We start from the raw sequence: 25,422 nt of genomic DNA, 5'->3' as shown, positions 1-25,422 counted from the left end.
AAGTCCATCACAAAAAAGAAAATAATTTCCTAACATACGAAGTTTTTTCAAGCCACTTACAAAACGACTTCCAGTGAATACAAATATCCTAACGACCGCGTACACTGAAATTTAAAGAGTTTTAGTTTCGCGCCACCTGCAGAGAAAATTGTCAGTTATTTCGGCCTTAGTGGATTTTTGACTGAGTTAACTGAAATGCTAGTGTCGGCACCAAGCGATAGGCAAGCTTTATGGGTTTTTTTTTTTTTTTTTTGTTTTTTTTATATCTGTAGTTTTGGTTTGAGTAGCCACCTCAGTGAGGAAAGTCGACGTCGTTTAACGAAAAAACATTTCAAATGGGGGGGAGGGGTCCTAGAGAAAAGACATCAGATTGGACATCTTGTACCCTAGCTACGATGTCGTAGCCTAAACTTGATTTGTTGTGATTGCGGCTACGAACTGATCCCATATCATGTAATGGAGCAAAAAAATCATCACTAAGGGCAGATAAACAAAAAGTGTAGAAATATACTACATAAGTATAATCGTGTTGTGAAAGAAGTTTGGCTTATTTTAAATTGATTAAGCCCTTACACGATAAAATAAATTGGCATGGTTACATTAACCTCATCCTGTCCGCCATGACAGATAACGCGAGACTCTCGCCGTGACCTCTTTCTACGTAAGGCTTGCCAGACTATTTTTGGATATTCTACGCTGTTATTATCAATCAAGTGGCGAATAATGGCTTCTTGATGAACTTCAAAATTGCCGACAAACCGTATTTACTTTTAATGCACAGAATTCCTGACTCAAGCCGCGCCACATTTTTACTACGATTTGTTTACGTTTCCGAATAAGGCCTCAATGTCCTTATATGGCACACAAACAAACGAGGCTGAGAACGGAAGTAATCATTATCTGAACTAATATGGCGGACGATCTAAACGAAAATATAGGATAAAAAAGGTAAACGAGATTTTACAACTATTTCTACACTGATTTTCGATACTTCCGGTATTAAATAAGAGGACTACTCAATGTATTGTATTATATGCAAGAAATGTCTTCAAATTGTTCATATTAGGTTAAAAGAGCGCCGGGTGTGATTCACACCCGGTTTGCTCCATTGACACGTATATGCTCATGTTAGTACCCTGTCCACGAGGTAGGAGTAAGGGTACTAATATTAGTACTACATGTACCCATGAATATTGACTGGGCTCCTGACATAGTTGTTGGAGAGTTCATTCTGAAACTGAAGAGCTTTCTGATTTTACAAATGTTGTATGGGGCATATGAATGGATTTAATCTGCGGACACACGCAAGTAGTTTTTTTTATATTTTACTTCTCAAATGGAACATAGGTTTTTGGACCAAAAATGGCCCCTTTTCTTAAACTCTACTTACTGAATAGACACCCTACTTCCAAACAAATTTCAGGGGAAATTTTATAGACTTACAGAAATTAAATACATTCAAATTTATACAGAAATCTTATGTATTTACATATAAACTCTCGACTCTTTATATTTTCATTAATACAATAAAAATTGTTGATGCATTGACCTAAAAGTGATAATTTAAGCATTGTTAAGCACATCTTTTAAAGAAATTAAAGATTCTGTCTTTTTCTAAAATGCGGACAAGATTTTTAATATTGATCTGATTATAATTAACAAGCAAATTCTAAACAATATTGCAATATTTTTCGGTTTTCTTTTCTTTAATTTCTACTTTCAGTACATTGTAAAAGACGTAATTATTCTAAATTTGTGTCAATCAAAACAGCTGCCACTATGATAATCTATCTTCATGTTGCAAATGTTTGTGAGCTGTATCTTCAAATATACTAAATAGATTCGATTCCTCGGTAATTTTGATATACAAATTGCAAGTCCCTCCAGTTAAACGTTATCCTTAAAATATAATTCTGTTGATCATATTTTGAAAACTCTGAAGTAGAAATGGATTTTAGCTAAGTTTGGCATTTTAGTTTTGCTCCAAATGTAGGTCATTTAAAACCATATATTGAATCTTGACTTGACTGCTTAAGACACTTTGCACACTGGCTTCGTCTCAGAACTTTCTGTCAAATATTCTGTCCAAGACATTATCGTCCAACTTAACTAACTCTAATTTCTCAGCCTAGATCCCGCGAAATGCTCATAAAATGCCGATCGCTACTTACGGTAACTCCCCCATTATCCCCAGCAGCAAAGGCGGTTAATTCACCAAATATGACTGCATTTACTTCAATTACAAATGTGTGGTGGGCATTTTTGAAAATCGAAAATTTATGCTAATAAATCATTCGGGATATATTATAAGCGGACTATTATTTAATATTTCAAGTTGTGAACGTAGTTCCAAGCTGGGTGTGCAATACGCAAATTTTAGGAGTGCGATACGGACTGTGCGATACGGAATTACAGACTGAACATCAGCCATGTAAAATTCCCTTTTGAGTCTAGATCGTCCCATTGTTCAACCTCTGTGTGCGTGCATGTATGTGTGTGTGTGTTGTCCTAAAGAGTCTATGCAAATATGTATAGTAACAGCATGTACATGTACATGAACGAATTAACTGTTTTTATTCACATAATTTTGAAGAAATACACAAACATTTGCAAATATACTGACAAAATGGTGACAAATGCAACGATAAATTAGAAATATGTTATGAAGATCAATGAAACAATCAAAATCAAATTATTCTGAGACTTCACCAAATACTGGCCAATAAACTCGACAAAACTGATCCACTGACATTTCCTTCTACAAACATGCTAAATTTTAAAATGGGTATGAATAACTTGCATTTCTGTTATAAAATTTAAAATTTATAAGAATATCATCCTTGCTTGCAAGGGATGCCTTGGTAACAGTTAGGAGGAAATTAATATATGAATTTTAAAAACATGATGCAATAAATTTTGAAAACGTTTATCTGAATTTTAAAAACATAAAACTTTTTACTAGAAAAATATTAATCGTACCATACAATAGAAACTAGACAGAAGAAATACAGTAAATGAGGATATCATAGTTGGATTCTTAGTAAGGGCTCAATCCAGTATTACTGGGGGGGGGGGGGAGTAGGTATTTATTGCAACTCGTATAAAATTTCGTCCCTTGCCACCTTCCGCTCAAAGCCGTTACATACACTATTTTGAGATGTATTTTTGTCCTACCGTGGGCTTGCACAAAAACAATTACCCAACATTTTTTTATAGCGCAAGAAAACATACCACACATTCAAAGCTTACCCAGCATTCAAAGTATGCTGCCCCTTGTACAGTAGACCCTACATGTAAAGTATGCTGCCCCTTGTACAGTAGACCCTACATGTAAAGTATGCTGTCCCTTGTACAGCAGACCCTACATGTAAAGTATGCTACCCCTTGTACAGCAGACCCTACATGTAAAGTATGCTACCCCTTGTACAGGAGACCCTACATGTAAAGTATTCTGCCCCTTGTACAGTAGACCCTACATGTAAAGTATGCTGCCCCTTGTACAGCAGACCCTACATGTAAAGTATGCTACCCCTTGTACAGGAGACCATACATGTAAAGTATGCTGCCCCTTGTACACTAGACCCTACATGCAAAGTATGCTGCCCCTTGTACAGTAGACTCTACATGTAAAGTATGCTGCCCTTTGTACAGCTGACCCTACATGTAAAGTATGCTGCCCCTTGTACAGCAGACCCTACATGTAAAAGTATACTACCCCTTGTACAGCAGACCCTACATGTAAAGAATGCTACCCCTTGTACAGTAGACCCTACATGTAAAGTATGCTGCCCCTTGTACAGCAGACCCTACATGTAAAGTATGCTACCCCTTGTACAGCAGACCCTACATGTAAAGTATGCTGCCCCTTGTACAGCAGACCCCACATGTAAAGTATGCTACCCCTTGTACAGGAGACCCTACATGTAAAGTATGCTACCCCTTGTACAGGAGACCCTACATGTAAAGTATGCTACCCCTTGTACAGCAGACCCTACATGTAAAGTATGCTGCCCCTTGTACAGCAGACCCTACATGTAAAGTATGCTGCCCTTTGTACAGCAGACCCTACATGTAAAGTATGCTACCCCTTGTACAGTAGACCCTACATGTAAAGTATGCTGCCCCTTGTACAGCAGACCCTACATGTAAAGTATGCTACCCCTTGTACAGTAGATCCTACATGTAAAGTATGCTGCTCCTTTCCCCAGTATACCCACATTCCAGTAAACCATACATTCAAAGCAAACTACCTCTTTTCCAGTGTACCTTACAGTTAAAGTATAGTAGCCTTTCCCTCCCAGAACACCCCACATTCAAATTACAATACCCCTTCTCCCTTCCCCTGATCACTTATTAAGTATAATGAAGAACATTTGTTAGCACAAGTAGTTGAAAACTGTACATGTTATTTCAGAAGCTAACGCAAGGTAATCGATTAAAGTTCGCTTTTCTAAGTAGAAGGCCGCGGAGATAGTGTTTATACAGAATTAAAGCCTAATCAAGAACCATGAAACGAGTTTGTAGCCTTAAAACAGACGCACTCGTATGCGCCATGTTATACTATGAAAAAGCCTAGTCATTTGTCGACTAATTTACGTCACCTATTTGCATTAAAGAAACCTTCCCCATCACCATCCAGTCTCCCATCCTCTTTCCGTTAATTTTATTTTCAGGCAATGAAGGGATATAAGAATAAGTTGATAGAATTTACGACGCTACAAGTATCAAACACTAAATTTCGCATAATGGAAGTTTTCATGTTTGGGGTCAATCGGAATACTCTTCTTCATCCATAATCGGGTAACATGTAGAACAAAAGCCGCTCTTTAATATCTATAATGTAGTATCTAAAATATAATATGTTGAATTAATAAATTAATGAAGATTTTACATTATATTTAAGATTTCAATTTTTTTTAATTTTTAAGTCGTCTTCCAGTATCTAATGTATTACATACAGGCAGACACGTTGAAAAATTAAAAAAATATGAGATCTTCTTTATTCTATCAATTCAAAATATTATAGAGAATATATTATACATATTAAAAAAGTAATAAAACTGCTTATCTCTATTCATTCATAATGTTCTACTCTAGTTTACAGTAGAGATATCTGTATCTTTGCGATCTAGTTTGACGTATTCTTATATATCTAAATGTCATTTATCCATACTATATATGCAATTTTTCATGTCAATTATGCATTTAAGATTATAACAAGAACGTATTAGAACGATTTTAAGCTAAGACATCACCTTGTTCTTGTCATGTTGTTTATAACATTGATCGAATAGAAACCGAATGTAGTTAATGACGTAAACAATAATACTGAATTCAGTCTGGACAAGCAATAAAGTAAAACGGGTCATAAATTTCACGTGTTTGTGTTGTTCATTTTGTAATATATTCTTAATACGTACGAAGACAAAGTGAGGAATTCTTTACTCGTAGAGATGGGACGCAAAACACGCGGCAGACATCGCGATATACCGATAAAGTCACAACGAAGCGCACCTGAACCGCCTTACTTCTCATCTCACTAGCCCGAGTTTCGTCTGACCCTTGTTACCCCATTTTTGACATTTGGACATTTATGTTGGGGTGTAGGGTCAGAGTCCATTTCCCATCGAAAAGTTGGAATTCGCCGACACCATTTGGTGTCGGCATGGGGTGGCCGCTTACTAGCCGACCCAACAAACTTGAACCTTTCATCGAGATATACCTGCATGAAATCGATAGGAATATGATTTATTTTCTCAAAAATCCTGAGCATAGCATTTGTCATGTCTTTAATCCGCTGACAGAAGAGACGAATGTACGACGTAGCTGAAATTTGACCTGGATCTGGCCATATGCATTCCGAGTCACATGACTATACAAATCTCGCAACCTACATGGTAATGACATCAGAGGTCATACAGTCACGTGATATCGACAAATAAGCAAATTTCCAAAGTTGTAGTACATAGAATTTGGATATATTATGTAGCAGTCACTTATTGTTTGTAAATAAATATAATGCACACTTAATTTTCAACATATTTATTCTGAGAACAACATCCAGAAACCTGTCGGTATCGCAGCAGGATGGAAAAAACTATTTTCAAGAAGTACCGAGCACGTGTCAGCGATGTGTTTATTTGTGTAACGTGACTACCACACTGACACGTGCTCTCTGTGTAGTCAATCTGGTTTTCTTCAAATTGCTGGAACATTTACATATGTTCGGTCGTTGTTTTCATAATAAATATTTCGAGAAGTTTTTCTTCTTCATTTTGCTATCAATTAAGTGAATTTCATTTATATGTTCGATTTTGTTGTCCTACATCAACACTAGAAATAGTGTATTGTTGATATCACGTGACTGTATGACCTCAGATGTCATTGACATGCAGGTTGCGAGAGCTGTGTAGTCACGTGTCTAGGAATGCAAATGGCCAGATTCTGGTCAAATTTCAGCAACGATGTACTTTCGTCTCGTCTGTCAGCGGATTAAAGACACAACGAATGCTATGACATCAATTTCTGAGAAAATAAATCATATTCCTATCGATTTCATGCAGGTATATTTTGATGAAAGGTCGTTCAAGTTTGCTGGGTCGGCTAACAAGCGGCTACCCGATACCGGCACCAAATGGTCAATTCCAACTTTTCGATAGGGAATGGACTCTGACCCTACACCCCAACATAAATGTCCAAATATCGAAAAAATAGGGTGGCAAGGATTAGAGGAAACTCGGACTATCATCCCACTTGCTTATGGCCAATTGGCAGACTGTAAGTATTCAGTAATTTTATATAATTTCTGATGGACAATTAACTGAATGCAAATACGCTGTAATTGTATGTAATTGCTGATGGTCAATTAACTGAATGCAAATACGCTGTAATTGTATGTAATTGCTGATGGACAATTAACTGAATGCAAATACGCTGTAATTTTATATAATTGCTGATGGACAATTAACTGAATGCAAATACGCTGTAATTTTATATAATTGCTGATGGACAATTAACTGAATGCAGATACGCTGTAATTGTATGTAATTGCTGATGGTCAATTAACTGAATGCAAATACGCTGTAATTTTATATAATTGCTGATGGACAATTAACTGAATGCAAATACGCTGTAATTGTATGTAATTGCTGATGGTCAATGGCTAAATGCAAATAATGAGCTGTGTCAGTACCGGCGACTGAAAATGAAGGCAAGATTTTCAGTCAATGCCATCGTGTAATAATGGGTGGAGATTATTTACCAAAGTTTAGATGACCCATTGGTCAAAATTGCCTTATGACAGCGACAGATTCTGTAAGACAAGGAGCTGTGAGGTGCGTGGGTCAACGTTACTGTATGTGATGGCGTCTACTGCGTATTTCCGCTGTGTTTTTCCAATTATTATTGCCGGAAAGGTCTAATCGTGTTCAGATTTGTACATACCATCAGCCAACATCTGTCAATAGCACTGTATACAACAAATCACAATAGCTATATTTATTTAATGGATTATATATTTTTACTTTTGTTTCTTTTTCTTTTGCATATAGTGTGCAGAAGGTTAGTCCTTTTTTAATTTGTTATTGTAGTACTTTATGTTTACATTTACTTGGAAAGTTGTATCTTCCTAAGATTTTGTGTAATTCTTCAAATTTACATTTAGAACCTTCCTTTTAATTGGTATCGTATACACATTTTTGCACGGGGGTTCCCTTCAACTCTTATACGTACATGCATAGCTGTAATTATGTTCCATATTGTTGTTGTTGTTGTAGGGTTTAACGCCATTTTTCAGCAGAAAATAGGTTATACATGGCGGCCAGTATTAAAGGTGGAGGAAAAACCCGGAAAAAACCCGGAAAGAACCACCGACCCTACTGGCAAGCTTTCTCACATAACCACATTAGCCGAATCCGAGACTCGAACCGACGCAGACATAGGTGAGATGGCAGTGAACCGTAACGGTGAGCGCTTTAGACCACTCGGCCACTCGGGGCCCCCATGTTCCATATTGTATAAGAAAGCTAAAAATATTGCACATTTTTTTTATTGCTTGCGAAGTGAATGATACAGTCAAATCTCCATCATCCGAATTCTTTATCCCTGTTGTCCTGTTAATGATCAGTTCCTATCAAACAAACTCTAGCCAGACGAACTGCTGCCGTATCGCGTTACTGTTAAGTTTTTTTATATAAAAAAAAACAATTATCCATTCCCTCATTATCAAGTTTCTTAAGTTACTGACGAAGAATTTAAAGAGCTTGTTGAAGAGAAACATGAGGTAGCCACATTTAAGAAATCTCGAAACTAACATTAATCAAAATTCAATTTATATTAAAATCGCAGAATATAAGCACGACGTTAATTTAACAACATATCACCATAACTCCCTTCACCCAGCCCAGTGGTTCCCAACCTCTTTTGGCCGTGACCCCGACATGTTTTTATGAACTTCACGAACCTGTTTCCACATTTTTATAAGTTTTACCAACCCTCAAAAAAAAAAATCTTGGCGATCGCCCAGAACATCCTCGAGACCTTAATTTGGGTCGCGACCTGGATGTTCTGAACCACTGACCTAGTCCCACTCATGAATGTGCGTTATGCTGGATGCATCAGCTGACCAGCTCGATTTCATACACCAAAAAAGGAAAGACAACATATTAAGTTCCTGTACTAAGCTAGTGGAACAAAGAATAAATTGGCAGGAGAATTAGTACATAAATAAACAACAAATTGTATCTACATGTAAAATGGCATCTATCTACAACATGACAAAACATCGTAGACTTTCAGTATTATCAAAAATACATCTACAATTACTTAAACTAATCCAGAAATAAAATATTACCTCGATAGGTTCAGAAAAATAAATTATTGTTTTCATTTCCTAATAACACACAAGAATACTGATGAAGCATCAAAGTGGCATACACGATTTCTAGACATAGAATGAAGCATTACTCGAGGTTTTGAGCCTTTTCTGCAGTTTTATTTGTGCCCTTGTCTACTGCCATCCGTGAATCATTTTTAGACTGGAAATCTACTGTAGATTTCCCATCTATCTTCTCGTTTGAATTTTTAACACAGTCACCTCTTATTTCATGTTGTTTTGAAAAATATGTACCTTCTTTCCCGTCTGCTGACCTATCATTTTGATTGATTTCATCAATTGATCCATTTGGACCCTTATCTTTGCTAACCGCTTTACCAGCGCTCTCTAACGGGCGTTCCGTCTGACATGCTCTTTTACTGTCCTCATGTTCTCGGACATTTCTGTCAACATTTGGTGTACAGACGGTGGGAGATTCATTCATCGCGATGTTGATATACTCAGGCGTTTGTGAAACAGCTCCCAAGTCCTCAAAATAGACTATGGCTGCTTCACTTTCTCGTCCCGCTGAAACAGCCGTGGCGTGTTTCACAAATACTGCATTACTGTTTACATAGTGGGGAAATTTTGGGCTCGTATGTACCTTTTTAACCGAGTTTTCAGATGATTCTAAACCCTCTGTTGTGCAAGTCTTATCATCATTTTTGACGGGAGGAATATTTATGTAGTTTATTCCCGGTTTGTTTTGGGTGCCATTTTCTGATGTATCTTTATCCTCAGTATTAACTGGTTTTCCTTCCTTGGGCTCAGTCTCCTTATTTTCTGGTGAATATTCGAGTTCCATGTTATCTTCACTAATATATGTGTACTGACTCACGCACTCTGGTCTAACGTCTTCAATGTCAATGTACGTTATGTCTTTATATCCTGTTTCTTTATTTGACTCTTCTTCATCACTCGCCGAATCATTTAGATCACCCTGAAGCAATGCTGCTCTATCGCCTTTGGGCGAGGCTGCTTTTTCTTTCCCTTTTCCCTTCTTGGACGTTCCTGCTCTTTGAGAAGTACATGCAGTGCGGTCTTCTGGGCTTCCCTTGCAAGGGTCCTTCATGTACATATTTTGCATTTTCCTTTGTGGTGGAGCCAGCGCCACAGTTTCCGTCTTAAGGTCAACCATTTCCACCTCCACATGCTCTACAGTCCCAGACGCAACGGCACCACTTGTTGACGGGTTCGAGTTTATCTCGGTGCTAGCTCTAATTCCACTGTGATATCCTTCATCTTCTCTATCGTCCTTTTCTTCGTCACTACTTTCACATGCGTAACAAGGCGGAAGTATACACTTCATACATAGGAAGTTGCAAAAAGGAATATGTATGCAACCTCGAAAGGCCCGTCTGCAAACTTCTCGACATGATGACGGTGTCTGGTCATTACTGAACAAATTACTGTACCGATGTTGTGTCGAAGTACGTGTCTGAAAAAAAAGAAAGTGTCGCTTGCATAAATTATATAATCTACACTGTTTTACAGATTAAACTCTACTTTATTATTACTTTCGTTCCGTCATAGTGGAGGAGGAGGAAGAGTGAGTACAAAAGTATAGGTCTGGCTTCGGGAAGTGCTGCGGATGTAGTTGTATACTCTAAATTTTCGCCATTGTTTCAGATGCTCGTTAGAAAGGTCAAACTTATATGATCAAATCGGTTTTTAACATATATTCTTATGGTCTACCTACAACTTATTCCTGAATGTGTATCTAGAGAGCATATACCAAGTTCTGCTTAAAAAGTTGTGATTAAAGATACGATAGAAACAGTTATATATGCATGTCGGGTATACACTCGAAAGATTTTTCCCACATAATGTCAACGGCCGACACACGTGTTAAAGTATACATATTTAATGGGATACATTTCATGTGCTACGCCAACAATAATCCCACACTACATCTTCAAAGTAAGTAAAATAATCAACTCTAAATTTTATACTGTAAATCTCCGGTGGCCTAGTGATTAGAGTGTCCGCCTCAGATGCTGGAGGTCGCGGGTTCGAACCTAGGCCGAGTTATACCACATACATAAAAATGGTACCAACAGCTGCTTTGCTAAGAGCTCAGCATTAAGTGGTTAGTGTGAGGACTGGTCGGCCTGGTGCCAGGATAATGTGACTGGGTGAGACATCTCAACAGTGCTATTCATCACTATAAACTGCCATACTGTAGACATCGTAGCGATATGAGTAACTATATTTTTAAAGCTACTTTAAAAATCCAAAATCACATATTTTATACAACAATCTTGTTTTCTCCTGCACATGAAAATTGTGTATGCCTTTGATTATATACAATTAAGTAGCACATATTCCACGTCTAAGCTAAGTTCATAGTTTTCATTTTCCCTTTCGTTTCTTTTACTTCATGAGGAAAAGGCAAATCACAATTGTAACCAATATTACTGCACACGCGCAGTCAACATGTCCAAATTTACTCGTATCTAGCATACACGTAAAATTCTCACAAGGTGACGATTCGTGCGCGCAAACACACACAAACACACCGACGCGTACATATATCTTTATTCTACCAAATACAATTTACCTTGAAAAACATGGCATCAAAATCAGATCTTTCCCCGAGACGACGAAAGAAAAGTAATGAACCTATTAAATCATCTGGGTTTTTTTTTTTAAATTACACCGGAAACAGATCTTATGTTTCCATTAGGGAACTCAGTTTCCTCTGGTTTTTGGCCCCCCCCCCCCACGTCTTTTTTTTAATTAACCCCGAGTTCCCTCTGACAGTGTTATCGACAAGCATCGCATGATGCACGAGAGATTCGTGCTTTATTATGCAACACTTGTGGGTTCGAAAAGACTTCAACCGTAACCTATCAAAAACCTTGAATTAAATAAACATGGTGCCAAAATGGGTTGATATGCTTACGCGGCTTGCATAACTTTACAACTGGCCATTTCATTAGGTCCCACAATTCTTCCCCCAGACTTGTACTGGTGGATTTGTTGTTGCTGTTGTAGGGTTTAACGCCATTTTTCAGCACACGATTGGCTATACATGGCGGCCAGTATTAATGGTGGAGGAACAACCCGGGAAAACCCCGGAAAGAACCACCGACCCCCGAGAAGCTACTGGCAAGCTTTCTCACATACCCACATTGGCTGAATCCGAGACTCGAACCCACGCAGACAGAGGTTGTACTGGTGGATGATTTGGATTCTGACCTCACCTATTCATAAAATACTAGTTTATTGAACGCAGATTTGTCTCCAACATATGAGTGTATATATCGATCGTTGTCAAAAGCTGACCGATACTGCCCTCCGCTCTTGAGTTACAGCCTTGAACTACCCGGTTCCATTGGCAGATAATCGACTATCCCATCAACATCGAGAAACCAATCATATGAAGAAGCTTCGCTCACTTCAAATGGTTGTTCTAGTCCTGTGAGCGGAACGTCCGTGAATTAGTCAAGTGACTTGAGCCTAATGAATATCTAATCATATGACTATTATTACGATTTAAGAACGCGTTAAATGACAAAAATTATGAAAATGTCTAATTTGGGTTACATGTCATATTAATCGTTCCATTTTGTTATTTGACGCGTTGCTTAACTGTAATAGTCACATGACTATATATTTACCAGACTAAAGTCACATGACAAACCCACGGATATTCCAATCCGATTATCCGCCGATGGAGCCTGGTAATTCACAAATGACGATAGGATGTAGGGTTTTGTTCTTTTACACGCATTTAAAAGTTATAAAACATCAGATTCGATACGGAAATAAGCCGCACGGGTCGACGAAGCTCTTTCGAGTGACAGTAATTCAAGAGCTGTAAGAAATACCGGTAATTTGTTTTAAAACAATCGATATCTGCACAGATGTATCGCGGACAAGTCTGTCTGCAATACTTTGCTGGATGTATATTTACGAATGAATTTGATTAGGCTCCAAATCACCTATCAATACTGTCACGTTTGCTAAGCCCCATCTATGAAGTCATGTATAAGATATAACCTACTGTCTTGGAAATATTACCCCAGCCCTGTTTTTGATGTCTAAAGATTTCCGCAGGGTAGTGTTGAACTCTTACGCAATGTTACCGTGACCAGCCAGAAGACCGGAATCTTGAAACGGCAAAGGCGATAGATCGCTCGCATCATTTGACAAAGGCTTGCCTTATCACACCTATGTCTTACAGCTTAGTCCTAAGATAAGAGGGAAGCCCACGGAGTGAACGAGGCGTGTTCTTATCCGTACCCACGTTGACAGACAGCGAAAGGGACATTGTCCGCTAAGTTTGATTGGATCGGTCAACAGCGATATCCAATCAAAACATGAGATAGAGGGAGTGATTACAATTCATACGCGAATGATACTTCCGATCTTAAGAATAAGTCAGTTTCGCCTGGGAAGATTGCTGAGCAGTAGGGTTACTCCGAGAGAGCCAATAACTTAAGAGTTAGTTTCTAAGGAAAGACAAAGGTTCGAAAAGTAAGCTTTTTAGGGGACAGAGAACTTCCGGTTCCACTGAGTCCCGAGTCTCTAAGAGGGGGAGACGGAACTGAGACTAGCAGAACAGTCTAAGTCGACAGAAGTCTAGTTGGTGGAGAGAAGGTGGTGGAGGAGGAAATGGGGTCTGGAGGATAAAGTAGAGGAGGAGGAGAAGGAGAATAGATAAGTCGATGAGGAGGATAAGGAATTTGGAGAAAGCCGGGGAGGAAGAGAAGGGGTTGGGAGAAATAGGAGAGATCAGAATACCACCGATGAGTAGAATACAAGGACAGGTGGAAATCGATCTTACACTGCGAATCAAGTGATGCAATAGGCTATTAAAGGGTCGAGCGGAAGAGTGTAACTGGGAATTCGAATCATTTGATTACTGAATTGTTATTAAATTGTTATTCATTGATCTTCAACCTTTTGTATATTTAACCATCTAACCGTCGGCATTGCTGACTGGGGGCTCGGAGCATTACATCTATCTTTCACTAATTTAACTTCCAACCAAAATCGGGCTTGGGTGGGACTTCTATAATAGTTTATATAAAATATTGGGAGCATCCCACCCCAACCTTAACAACCCTCACAAATACCAATACAGGTTTGGGGGCTCAGTTATCGGGCTAAATTTCACTAGCAGGCTTATGAAGTATTGTAATCAATATAAACTATATTTCCAACGTGCATACAAAAACTATCATCCAAACATGCATACCAAGTAGATTTTACCTGTTTACTTTTATTTTTCTAACAAGAACTTGTGTCCTAACCTTTCTGAAAATTTGGACAAATAAAATATGTTTAAACAAAAAAAATATTTTACTATACTTTGATATAAAAAATATCTCCGAAGATAATGGCATATATTAGTAAATCTCGCCAGAAGCAGAATTTATCCAAGATTGTAATGAGAAAAACAAATTTACAAAGTTTTATTGTAATGGGATGAAGTGTGTAAAGAGGTAACAAGCTCAGTCATGCGAGATAAAAATCAAATGAAAATCACTGGTTTATCGAGACTCTCAAATCATCTAAGGTAAATTGTATTGGTGTGAGAAAAAAAATCGCTGGTCGACTACTAAAATGGTCGCAAACACTTCCTGACATGGAAGTGTACTGTTGACTGCAACTACCTTACGGCTCTTTTCCTTGTTTTCTGGCGGAGCTTCATACCTCATATCATCCAAAGTTAAAGCAAGATAATTTAAGTGAATGAGGAATTTTACGCGAAGTAATAGTACTTTTCCTCGGAAAAGTAGCTGTCAGTCAGATTACATCTGTAACACGTGTCTAATCATCAAGCCAGCATTGAAGTGTATGCCCTTGAGTTTTTTTTGTTTTTTTTTTGTTTTTTTTTTTACCTTTATTCGATTTAGTATGTCAAATACAAAGCACGTTGTCATCTTTTGTCAGATGTACCCGATTACATTCTCACGTGCCTCTTTGTATCACGTAAGAATTATCATTCATTCGCATAAAATCAACATTTGATACCAGTTTTCCGGGTTGACCTAAAAAAGATCTCGAATTTATTTTATACAAAAGTTACACGAAAATTCTAATGCAATCAAAATGCCATTTGTCATTTACTTGATACAGAATCATTGTATATACTACACCAATATTATATTCTTAAACTATAGGGCACCTTCCCATAACAGCCACCTTTCTTAAACTTCCAGCATTCTGATCCATAATCTGACTCATACTTACGTCACTGGTATCCGGCCAATCTGAAACCGCTAGTTATGTTTTTTTTTTTTGTTTGTTTTTTTTCAAACTCGAAGATACTTGGTTTTTATCGCTTTAAGTCTTCTGACTTCGATGACAGAAAAAATTATCTGGACTAACATAGTTTTAGGACTAAATACGTGTCGCTAAGAACGTTAACACTAATTTCAAGAGTTTCCAAGATTAATTATAAGAAATACTATGAATATAGCGTTTCAAAACCCCTTAGATTCTTCTTTTTTTTGGTTTTGTGCGGTTTAACACCATTTTTCAGCCTATGCATCACTTTCAGAATACTTGGTGGAGGAAGAACTCAGAAAGACCCCGGGAAGAACCACCGATATACAGGAAGCTACTGTCAAGCTTTCTCACATACAAGCGTTGGCTGAGCTGAGATTCGAACTCAAGCGGACAGAAGTTAGATGTGTCGTTGATATGTAAAGGCGAGACCCTAAGACCACTCGGTCACCAGTTTGGAAAACAAAAAAAAAAAAACCGATGGAAGATTGCACAGTAAGATCCCAGTGACTCGAATATTTTCATGGACAGGAACCATTCTGTACGTTAAATAATGGATTTCCCTGTTCTCTATAAAAGAATATTCCAGTGTCTGGCCAAAATATTTCCTTTATGTGAAGAGAGGTTGCACTATTATCTTCTTGCATAAAGGCAGTACTTCTTCTTAGTGAAAAAGTCCCAATCAACCTGAATACTTGGAAAATTCTGATCACGTAATGTTAATAATAATAAGGATTTTTGTTCAAGAATACTTTTAGCTGTAAACTTGCAATAATAATAATAATAATAAGTGCTCTATTTTATTTTTCACAAGGACTTCGTGTGATTTTGTTGTTGTTATAGGGTTTAATGCCATTTATCAGCATAAGATAGGCTATACATGGCGGCTAGTATTAATGGTGGAGGAAGAACCCGGGAAATCCCCAGAAAGAACCACCGACCCACGAGAAGCTACCGGCAAGCTTTCTCTCATATCAACATTGGCCGAGCCCGAGACTCAAACCTAAGCAGACAGAGGTGAGATGGCAGTGATCCGTGACGGAAAGCGTTTAGACCACTCGGCCACTCGAGGCCCCTGACTTCATATGAACCTACCTTTTCCAAAAGGCCAGAACTGTACTATAAAATGGAACAAGTTTTACCGGCTCGACCTCAAGCCGTACATGTACTGGTGCAAAAATTTGAAGATACTTTCGCAATACATTCTGTTGTAGTCAGCGTGACACGTAACCATTAAGAGGCTAGGTTTGCAATAACTTGGCAGCTTCTAATAGCCAACCTCTCTTGTTTGGGGGGGGGGGGCATAATTACATTTTAATTAGAGTCCGTTCGATAACGGTGAGACAGAGATATTAACGTAAGGTGATATAGCGGGAAATGACAACGCTAAGACAAACCAGAGCCTAACCTTTGGGAAATCCTGGGCCATCTGAAACAGGTGTTATAAAATTATATTGTCCAGAATCGTTACCTTTCACACAAATATATATGTAATGGCTTCCCGCTGGTACGTAGGCATACTTTCGATGTTAAACTTGCAAAGTATTCTTTTTAAATCAATTGCCTCCACCAATTTTGGCCGGTGTACAATGCTCGAGCTGTTGCAAGCTACTGGTTAGTTGGCAGTATATACTAAGGGAGACAAATCATTAAATCAAATAGATGTCGCTAGGACAAAGCACTAAAATAGACAGGCGAAGTTTACAACCTAATACTGATCATTTATTACTGTTGACTGAATGGAGTTGGAGGCCAATTAGTTAACAAATCATGCACAGTGAGAGTAAACAAATATGTCTTAGCTGAGCACAGTTAGATACATGTAGATAATTAAGTTCCACTAAATTAACCAACTACTGCTGACGTTTAACATCAGCCATTTTAAAAGCTTGACCTTCACACATATTCTGGTTTAATTTATCCCATCCACCCACCTCCCGACCCAAGGGTACATCCTGGATTCAGTATCCACAAAATCAAATAATTTATAAATTCAATTGCACTATCATTCTTATACCCAGAAATATGATGAAAAACAATTATTTTGTCATTTTGTCTAAATGGTAATACAATTACTGGCCCTGTATTTCGATATTTCCTAATGAATTATATTATTCCGTTAAATACTGTAATGCCATATTAGCTATGATCCCAGTTACGCCAATATTTTTATACAAATAGTATACCCACCGCTAGCTTTAATTATTAGCCTCACAATTTCATAAGCAAATTGATTTTGAGCTATATTTGTAATATAGGCTAGCAATAATAATACAGTTTTTGCACTGTGTTACTTAGGTTAAAATATCGTTCGACTAAAATGATCTTACCGGAAGTTGAACGACTTCTTTCTCCCTCTTTTTCTTATTGCGCTTCTTGCGAATCCTCACAATCGGGTTATCCCTGGACGCCATCAAACTAATGCGTCAGATTTTGAGATGAGCAGCACCTGTAATGTACATAACACTGAAACAGTTAAGCTGAAGAACCTTTAGGGCAGGAAGTTCATGTCTACGCAAGGTGACCCGATTGTTTATCATGTCGTTCTGCGGAGTTGTTAAGAGGGTCAGATCGGTCCGTGATGTATGTGAAAACTGTTTACCCCAAGGGCAGTTAGAGCACACAACATACGAAAGGTCTAGTTTATGTCTGAATCAGATGAATGGAAGTTGCAAATGACTGGTGTGATATAGCACTTACTACTATTTGCCGGATGTATCAATTCAGTTAGGTATGTATATAGGAAGGTGTGTATTAGAAAATGGTCTAAAAACTCGCGCTGAAATTACTCTGAAATTTTAGGGAAACTATCAAAAGCCCAAGTTACTATTGCGTGTGAAACCACTAGCTGCATATACTAATCGGATCCAGTGTTTGAAAAGACCCACCTCTAAATCAGCATTGGAAGAAAACAAAGAACTCGTCTACGACTGATCACAGGGGCTCGTATTCTTGCTTACAATTTACCTGTCATACATGAACTATACAATAACTACAAGGGAGGACACTTCTCTCCTTTCTCGCGCGAACTATTTAAGAATAAACGCTGATATTTCTAGCTACATTTTGCGTAGCGTAATAAATTTGGTACTGATTATGCGTATCCTAAGTTTGGTTTACTGTCATACCTTTAAGGAATGCCAGACCATTTCCCCACGCTACTGCTCGACATGGCCATGATCGCGCTGGCTTAATATGCAAGAACAACGCGCTGAATGGAATACTGCCTTCTCACTGGCCAACTGAAAATAAGTTATAAATAAATGCAGGACGTCATTTTCTTTTAACCAATGAGAGGGCAGTATTCCATTCAACGGGGTTTTACTTGCATAATGAGCGGGCGCGATAAGGGCCATGTGGAGCTGTAGCGTGGGAAAATGGTCTGGCAGTCCTTAAAGATATGATATTAAGTAAAACTTTGGATAGTGATACACAGTCGAATGCCTGAGTTAAATATGGGTACCAAATTTGTTAAGCTTTGCCAAGCTTAGCTTGAAATATCAGCGTTTATTCTTAAATAGGCCGCGCGAGAAAGGAGAGAAGTGTCCTCCCTTGTGGTTATTATATAGCACATGTATGACGGGTAAATTTTAAGCAACTATACGAGACCCTGTGCAAATGAAAAGAAAAAGCTAAATTTTTGAGCAAGTTTCCACAAATAAAAACATTATAACTCCGTTGTATGTTAGGAATTATGATACATGCATGTTTCGAAGCGGCTTTCCCACTTTTTGGTGACTGTCCCTGACTTTGCCAGACACAATACCCTGCATTAATTCGGGAATCATCGATATTCCGGATGATGAAACTACCACAACGCCTAATCGAGTGAGCACTTTCAACAATTAATCAAGTTGTTTCTCTGAGAGAGCACTTAACCCCACCCAAATATATAAACAATCGATATCCTGTAAAAGGCAATAAGACGAAAACAACAAAAAATCAACTTATGCATTTTTGGAACTAGATCCGAAGAAAGAGAGATGCCCGTTTTCATTGCATGAAAACAGTGCCGAGTCTGCATTCGTGACCTTTCTTTTTAATCAGCTTGAAAGATCCATCTCGTGATTTTATGAATATAAAATTGACAATGCCAGAGAGAGAGAGAGAGAGAGAGAGAGAGAGAAAGAGATTGGCGTCCGTACCTATTCTATACACAGAAATACCAGAATCACCAATGCCATAGCGAATCAAACAGCCAAAATAGACAATCGAAATGTTTGAATCCATATGAATTCATTATATAACGAATGCATCAAACACACTTCGAAAATAATTCAAATTATAAGCGGTATCAATCAGCTCTCGTTACAATGATCAACTGCTGCAAGCAGTTCAGTTTAGTTGATATGTCGAGCAAACTGCAGTGTCGTTTAACGCATTTTCGAAACGAGTTACCGTTCTTGTAAGGCTGTACACGACATGTAAAACGTGTACTGAATTACTATATTCTGAACTACTGTCGTTCAAATGAAACAACACGACGGCTGAAGAGGACAATGACAGAATCGGAATACCCTCGGTCTTTGCTGTCACATCAAATTTCAACAACTGCTTTCGACGTGACGGAAATGGCCGAGCGATGTTCCAATCGATACAACGGTCTGGTAATACGCTTCACTGATCGCTGTTGCAGATAAAACGCTCTTTGACCAAACTACAAAGACAGTACTAGCTATCTCAAAATTTATCTGCATATATTTTATGCAACTATTTCAGCCAAAATTACACTGCAAACTTAAAAGGATCATAAATATCACACTGTAAACAGCTGATCATGGAGCCGTATCTCAATTGGCCAATGAGACTGTCCATGTTTACGCGAACCGGACTTTATTTCATCATCACAATGACGTATTACTTAACCTTATATAATTCAGTCAATCATATCGCTTTTCCAAATTTGGGACAGTCGGTTTTGGCGTTATACGGAAAGCTTCTTAGATCCTAGTTTAATGATGATCTCGCATAACCAAGCTAGAGGCCTGGTTAAGAGAGATTAACGTTGCTGTAGTCACTTCCTTTATAGCCTCGTTGAACCAGACTCGCGCGTTGCTCCGTGAGACCTCAGCGATACGTGGGACTCGTAGAATGCTTCACTAGCTTCTGTTAATGACAGAAGACGTTTCAGTTACACGTTGTAAAAAACAAAACTAAAAATAAATTCTCCCAATTATAAAGACTTGGCTTACATGTGCAACCAACAGTCTGGTTTTATCCGGTTGATTGGGTTGGTGTTTTTTTACACCATACGGTGTGTTTCTTAAAAATCGCAATATGGCCCGCGCTCTAAGAATCTTGTACATACCTGACCGAGATATAATTTCTGCAATCATTCAAGAAAAAATAATATTACAAGATTAAATGTATATAACATCATTTTGTAATCAGGCACCAATGCAGGAGGCGGGTCTTAATCAGCGAAGCAAACTCTCCATGTTTACGCGAAACATGCCATTTTAACATCACAAAGACAGTTTACGCCATCTAGGTTTATCAGTCAATCAAACCACTTGTACAAATTTGCAATAGAGCCTTGTTTTGGTGTAAAAAGATAAGCAAATTAAATGTATTTGTTTTAAACAGTCCTCACGGACTCGCATTATAGATCACGTTGAACGAATCCACATTTTTATTGGTCAAAGGAACCTGTACTTCCGGCAAAAATTTTACTTCCATTTGACTTAAACCTCTCCCCCAAATACTATCCACGTCTCGTTCGGGCTGACGTTAAGGAACGATCGATCTTCCGATTAAGTGACATCATTCCCCGGATATATTTTACACTCCTGCAAAAAGCTCTCGTTCAAACAGTCTAAAAATCCGTCTATCCAGCTGTTAAAGTCCCCTACAATGAATGCGGTACCAGCAACATTGGTTGGTTTCAAGTTAACTGCACATTTAGCACGCGCAGATATCAGGATGGCCTAAAACGGAACAGTCTTTTTTACTAAAGCAACTTCAACAGTTTCTCCGCTGCGCCCATTTTCGTCTGCCACAATAAAAAATACGCTATTTATCTAGCTAAGTTTTAAAGATATTTTTCAATGCAAAATGACTGAAATGGAATGATTCAAACAGATAAAGATATACTTTAATTACCAGAGAGTTTTTAATTATTGACGGCGGTACATACGTAAAACGCGCTCAGAAAAAATACGGACAATGCTAAGTTTCGGGAAGTTAGGCCGTCATATTGGAGAATCTTGGAACAACCTCAAGTCTAAAAAAAAAAAAAGGAAAATTTACCAAATCAGATGGAGACCTTGGAACGAGACAACCAGTCATTAAATTTGAGGCTATCAAAGGGTAAGTGCATTTAAAAAGCACTCTAAATCGTATTTTATATTCTTTTAATGAATTTGAACAAGAGAAAAATTGAACACCTTCATACTCCATTTCTTGGCTATAGAACTTAGAAGAATATAGTTTTTAAGTAAATTCAAATATGTCAGCATGTACAGCATAAAACATTTTGATTAAAAATGCTGCGGTTTTCTGCGAACTTAATTTTACAATATCTACAATCCAAACCTCCCTAAAAGTTGCCGCCAAATTACGTCCCTTGACAATTTTCTCTACTTTCGGTGTTTGTTGATTTTGATTTCCGCGAGCAAAACGATATTTGCAATATAATTAAATAATATTAATGTAATTATAAGGAGCATATCTGCAGCTGTTGAAAACTGAAATTGTAAAAAATGTGCGCTCTGAATTAGTATGTAGTGGGTGGGGTATGGGTTTGTCATAATCATTTAATTTTCGGACAAATTAAAATTGCGTTATGTAATTTTCTCTGTGACCGTTTTTCTTAATTTATCATTTAAGTGAAACATTTCGTGCACAAATCGATCTGTGAATTTGTTTTTTGAAATAATGTTGTATACAAAAGGCAGAGTGAAATTCCTAGCTCAGAGGAAATCGTTGAGAACGGTGGTTGTCGTGCCTCAAAGTTTATACTTGCATCGGTTGTGACTAATTTGAGTAAGGGCAAAATGCGTACCACTACATAATTTTTAATTAGCGCTTATGAAGTATAGTGTATTGACTGAAGTTCATAGGTGCAGGCAAATACATTTTGGGTCCTGTTTAAGTTTCATAGTATCAATAATGTCAAGCATATCTATCCTCAACACTAACAACCAGGACTTGTTCATAGACCACCCAAACAAAGGGACACTGAAAAGGCTTTATCGAGGTCATTAAATCCGACCCTGCCAACCATACTCTCACAAAGATCTACACAGCCCCATTTTGTTTGTTTGATGCAAAGATTGGCTTATCAACACAGCCTCCAGCAGCGGAATTGCTAACCCAGTATTCGCTGTATTTAACCTCCGACCACGAAAATTTTGTGATAATGATTGATGTTTAAGTTAACAAATGTTCGTTAGTTTTTATTTTTAACAATCAAGCCTGTGATACGATGTCAGATTAAATGACCAAAGACTTTATTTACAGCGTGGGATTTTGTTGTGTTTACAAAGCCTATTTGAATATTAGTATTCATAATTAGTCACTTTATTTGAATATTGACCCCATTTGCACTACATATGTACCTTGTAGTGCAACACCAAGAAACATGATAGAAAGTATCAATGTGACCTTTGGTTGGATCCCGAGTGGCCGAATGGTCTGGGAAAAAAAAGGCGCTCACCGTTACGGATCAGTGCCATCTCACCTTTGTCTGAGTGCGTTCGAGTCTCGGATTCGACCAAAGTGGGTATGTGAGAAAGAGCCAGTAGCTTCTCGTGGTCGGTGATTCTTTCCGTATAGCCTATCTTGGCGTTAAACCTTGCAACAACAAAGCATATTCTTTATTTGAACAAAAGTACAAAGCACAGTGTTTAAGAGAAATCCCAGGAAAAGAAGAATTTCCTTCGACCTTGAGATTGATACTGAAAACTGTATTGTAAGTTTCGTGATGTTGTATAATAAAATGCACTAACACAAACAATATTATGACTCCGCAAAAATAAATACATGCATATTTTTATTACACTGAAATTGACCTCGTATTAAAAAAAGAAATATTTAAAGTTAAGTTAAATGAACTATGCCCATGAAAAAGGGGCAATTTGATGTGAAACAGTTTCTGATGATATGAAATATTATCAATTAATTTAAGCTGACATATCAGCCATAATATTTCATGTCCAACCTTGTATTACAAGTGTGAGGTTCACAACTACTTGGCCAAATTGCTTCCTTATAAGCATGACTAACATAAATGCATTTTTGGGGGGCTTGCAAGAGATAATCTTTCTAGTATTAAGGTACTGTTTCGATCCTTATGCATTTTCCCCCTCAAAATTACAGAAATATGATGTTTAGCTTGAATTAAATGCGTTTACTTGTTATAGTTTAACCAGAAAATCGATTTTTTTCGGACGCTCACGAAAAAAAGTAGTTTCATGGTTACAGTAACATTATGCCACTAGGACATCGAAAACTATTTAAAATCATAATCTTCCCTGTAAATGATACCGTCAGGAAATTCAACAAACGTGTGAAAATAGAATTATTAGAAGCATGAAGCTCATTCTTTTTGGAAAACACCATGAAAGATGACACTCCTGTTTATGTTGAAAAGTGTATAAACACAGAAAAGTTGAGGCCTGCTGTTCTACACCAACATAGTGTTGGATGACGTGCACACAAGTCTTTACAGATACACAATATCAGAAACGACGCCTTTTGGACTAGGTCGAAATCAGAAACAATACATCTCAAAATGGCTAGGAATCAATCACAAACGAGAATTTAATAAAGAAGACACTACAAAAGAAGCTGGTATGAGAAAAGCTGTTCTGTGGGCGACTGGAAATCTTAATGCAACCATTTCTGACTGAAATGCTTTCAGATATATCCAATGAATGTCTATGAAAACAAATTTCACTAAATATTTAAAAAAAAATTAAACAAAACAAAAAGCTTTATTGGTGTACAGCTATTATATTCATTTTTAAAAGAGCAAATAATCATACCTAAACAAAGGCCATAACAACAACGTCGAGTAATATAGTGTTTTTTGCAGCAATAATCTTGTACCTTTAAAAATGTTGCAACATCACTAGCAGGTGATCTAAATGCTGCAAAAAATCAGATCAGTGAACTGAAAAACAGTTTAAGAGAGAAAATGTATAAAAATGGAGGGTTGCACAAATTGCAAAACGATATAAAACTGGAAAGGAAAGAAATTTAAAGTTTTTAAGCAAATTAAATGGTCATCTTTTACAAAGGATGACAGGTAAAAAGGAAGAATTAAAGAGACTGATATTAAATACCTAAAACTGCACAGATCGTCAAAAGCAAAAGTGGAAAAGTGAACCAGGAGAATGTCATTATAAAATCTCACTGAAACTTACGAAAGTGAAAAACAGTTAGATGATCAAAAACTTACAGACAAAACAGCAGAAACTAACTGGCTGAGCGAACCTGTACATGAAAATGTGCTCATATATAATGTGGACTTCTATTTCTTTATAACAAAGAAGTGTGTGTGAACTATTACAGTGTAAGGTTTACAGAATAAAATTGGAAAAACCAACAGAAGCAGTTTTTAAATTAGTAAATTTGCGAGCTAACAAATTACCATGTACTGCAACAATAAACAATATGAATATTCAAAGGTTTGTAGTTTCTCGAAAGCACATTGACGAAGAGTTCTCTAATCAAGCTAAAACAAAGACGCGCTTATTAAATGATTAGACGAGTAAATTTGGGCACAAATTTGAAGGCATGCATGCCTTCGATGAAGATGACCGATTATGAGTGCTTGGTGTAAGCGAGATTGCCACAAAAGCGGGAAAATACATCGTGGCATCATCGCAGGGAATTCTTAGTGACACGGATGTTGCAAGCCAGTTAACAGAATTCTACATCAAGGAGAATAATATATAACATATCTTCTACTGTCAGATCTACACAAAAACGTTTAATGAACTCCTTGAAGATTTTAGATTTTAGGTCTGCATTTCTTAAAGAAGGTTCTGCAGAGGCTAGGAATAACATAGTAGTTGAGGAGCAACTGCCTGTGAGCAGACTTTGTCATTTCTTCTGTTATTTTCAAGCTCTATTGTATACAGCAGAGACAGCTTTTAAAGCACTGAGACTGAATATGGTTTGCTGTTTGATCCTTCCCCAATTCACGATTCAACGTTCTGAAACTGTTCTGAACATGGGACAGTGCGGCTTATGATAACTGCATGTAAAGTATTTGCCAGAGGCGGTGATGGGTAAAGTGGACAACACCGAGAGTTTAAAACATTATTAAACCATATTGTTTATTGTTGCAGTACATGGTAACT

The 25,422-nt window shown here is 37.6% G+C and overlaps 1 protein-coding gene across 3 annotated transcripts in view; it reads right to left on the bottom strand.

Moving 5' to 3' along the window:
* Window positions 1-2,555: 2,555 nt before the first annotated feature.
* The window catches only part of LOC149805884 (uncharacterized), a 43,557-nt gene continuing 20,690 nt past the window's right edge, over window positions 2,556-25,422 (bottom strand). For all 3 annotated transcript variants that reach the window (XM_089950628.1, XM_089950630.1, XM_089950629.1), the window contains 2 exons: window positions 17,443-17,561; window positions 2,556-10,310 (listed from right to left, as the gene is read on the bottom strand). In XM_089950628.1, the coding sequence (XP_089806754.1) occupies window positions 8,961-10,310; window positions 17,443-17,526 (1,434 nt within the window). In that variant the 5' untranslated portion in view covers window positions 17,527-17,561 and the 3' untranslated portion in view covers window positions 2,556-8,960. The remainder of the gene's footprint in view (window positions 10,311-17,442; window positions 17,562-25,422) is intronic.

The sequence above is a fragment of the Sinohyriopsis cumingii genome, chromosome 2, assembly GCF_028554795.1.
Source record: "Sinohyriopsis cumingii isolate HCF-2022 chromosome 2, ASM2855479v2, whole genome shotgun sequence".
NCBI classification, from domain to species: Eukaryota; Metazoa; Mollusca; class Bivalvia; order Unionida; family Unionidae; genus Sinohyriopsis; species Sinohyriopsis cumingii.
Note: the sequence above shows the minus strand (reverse complement) of the source record. Positions and strands in the feature narration are given on the sequence as shown.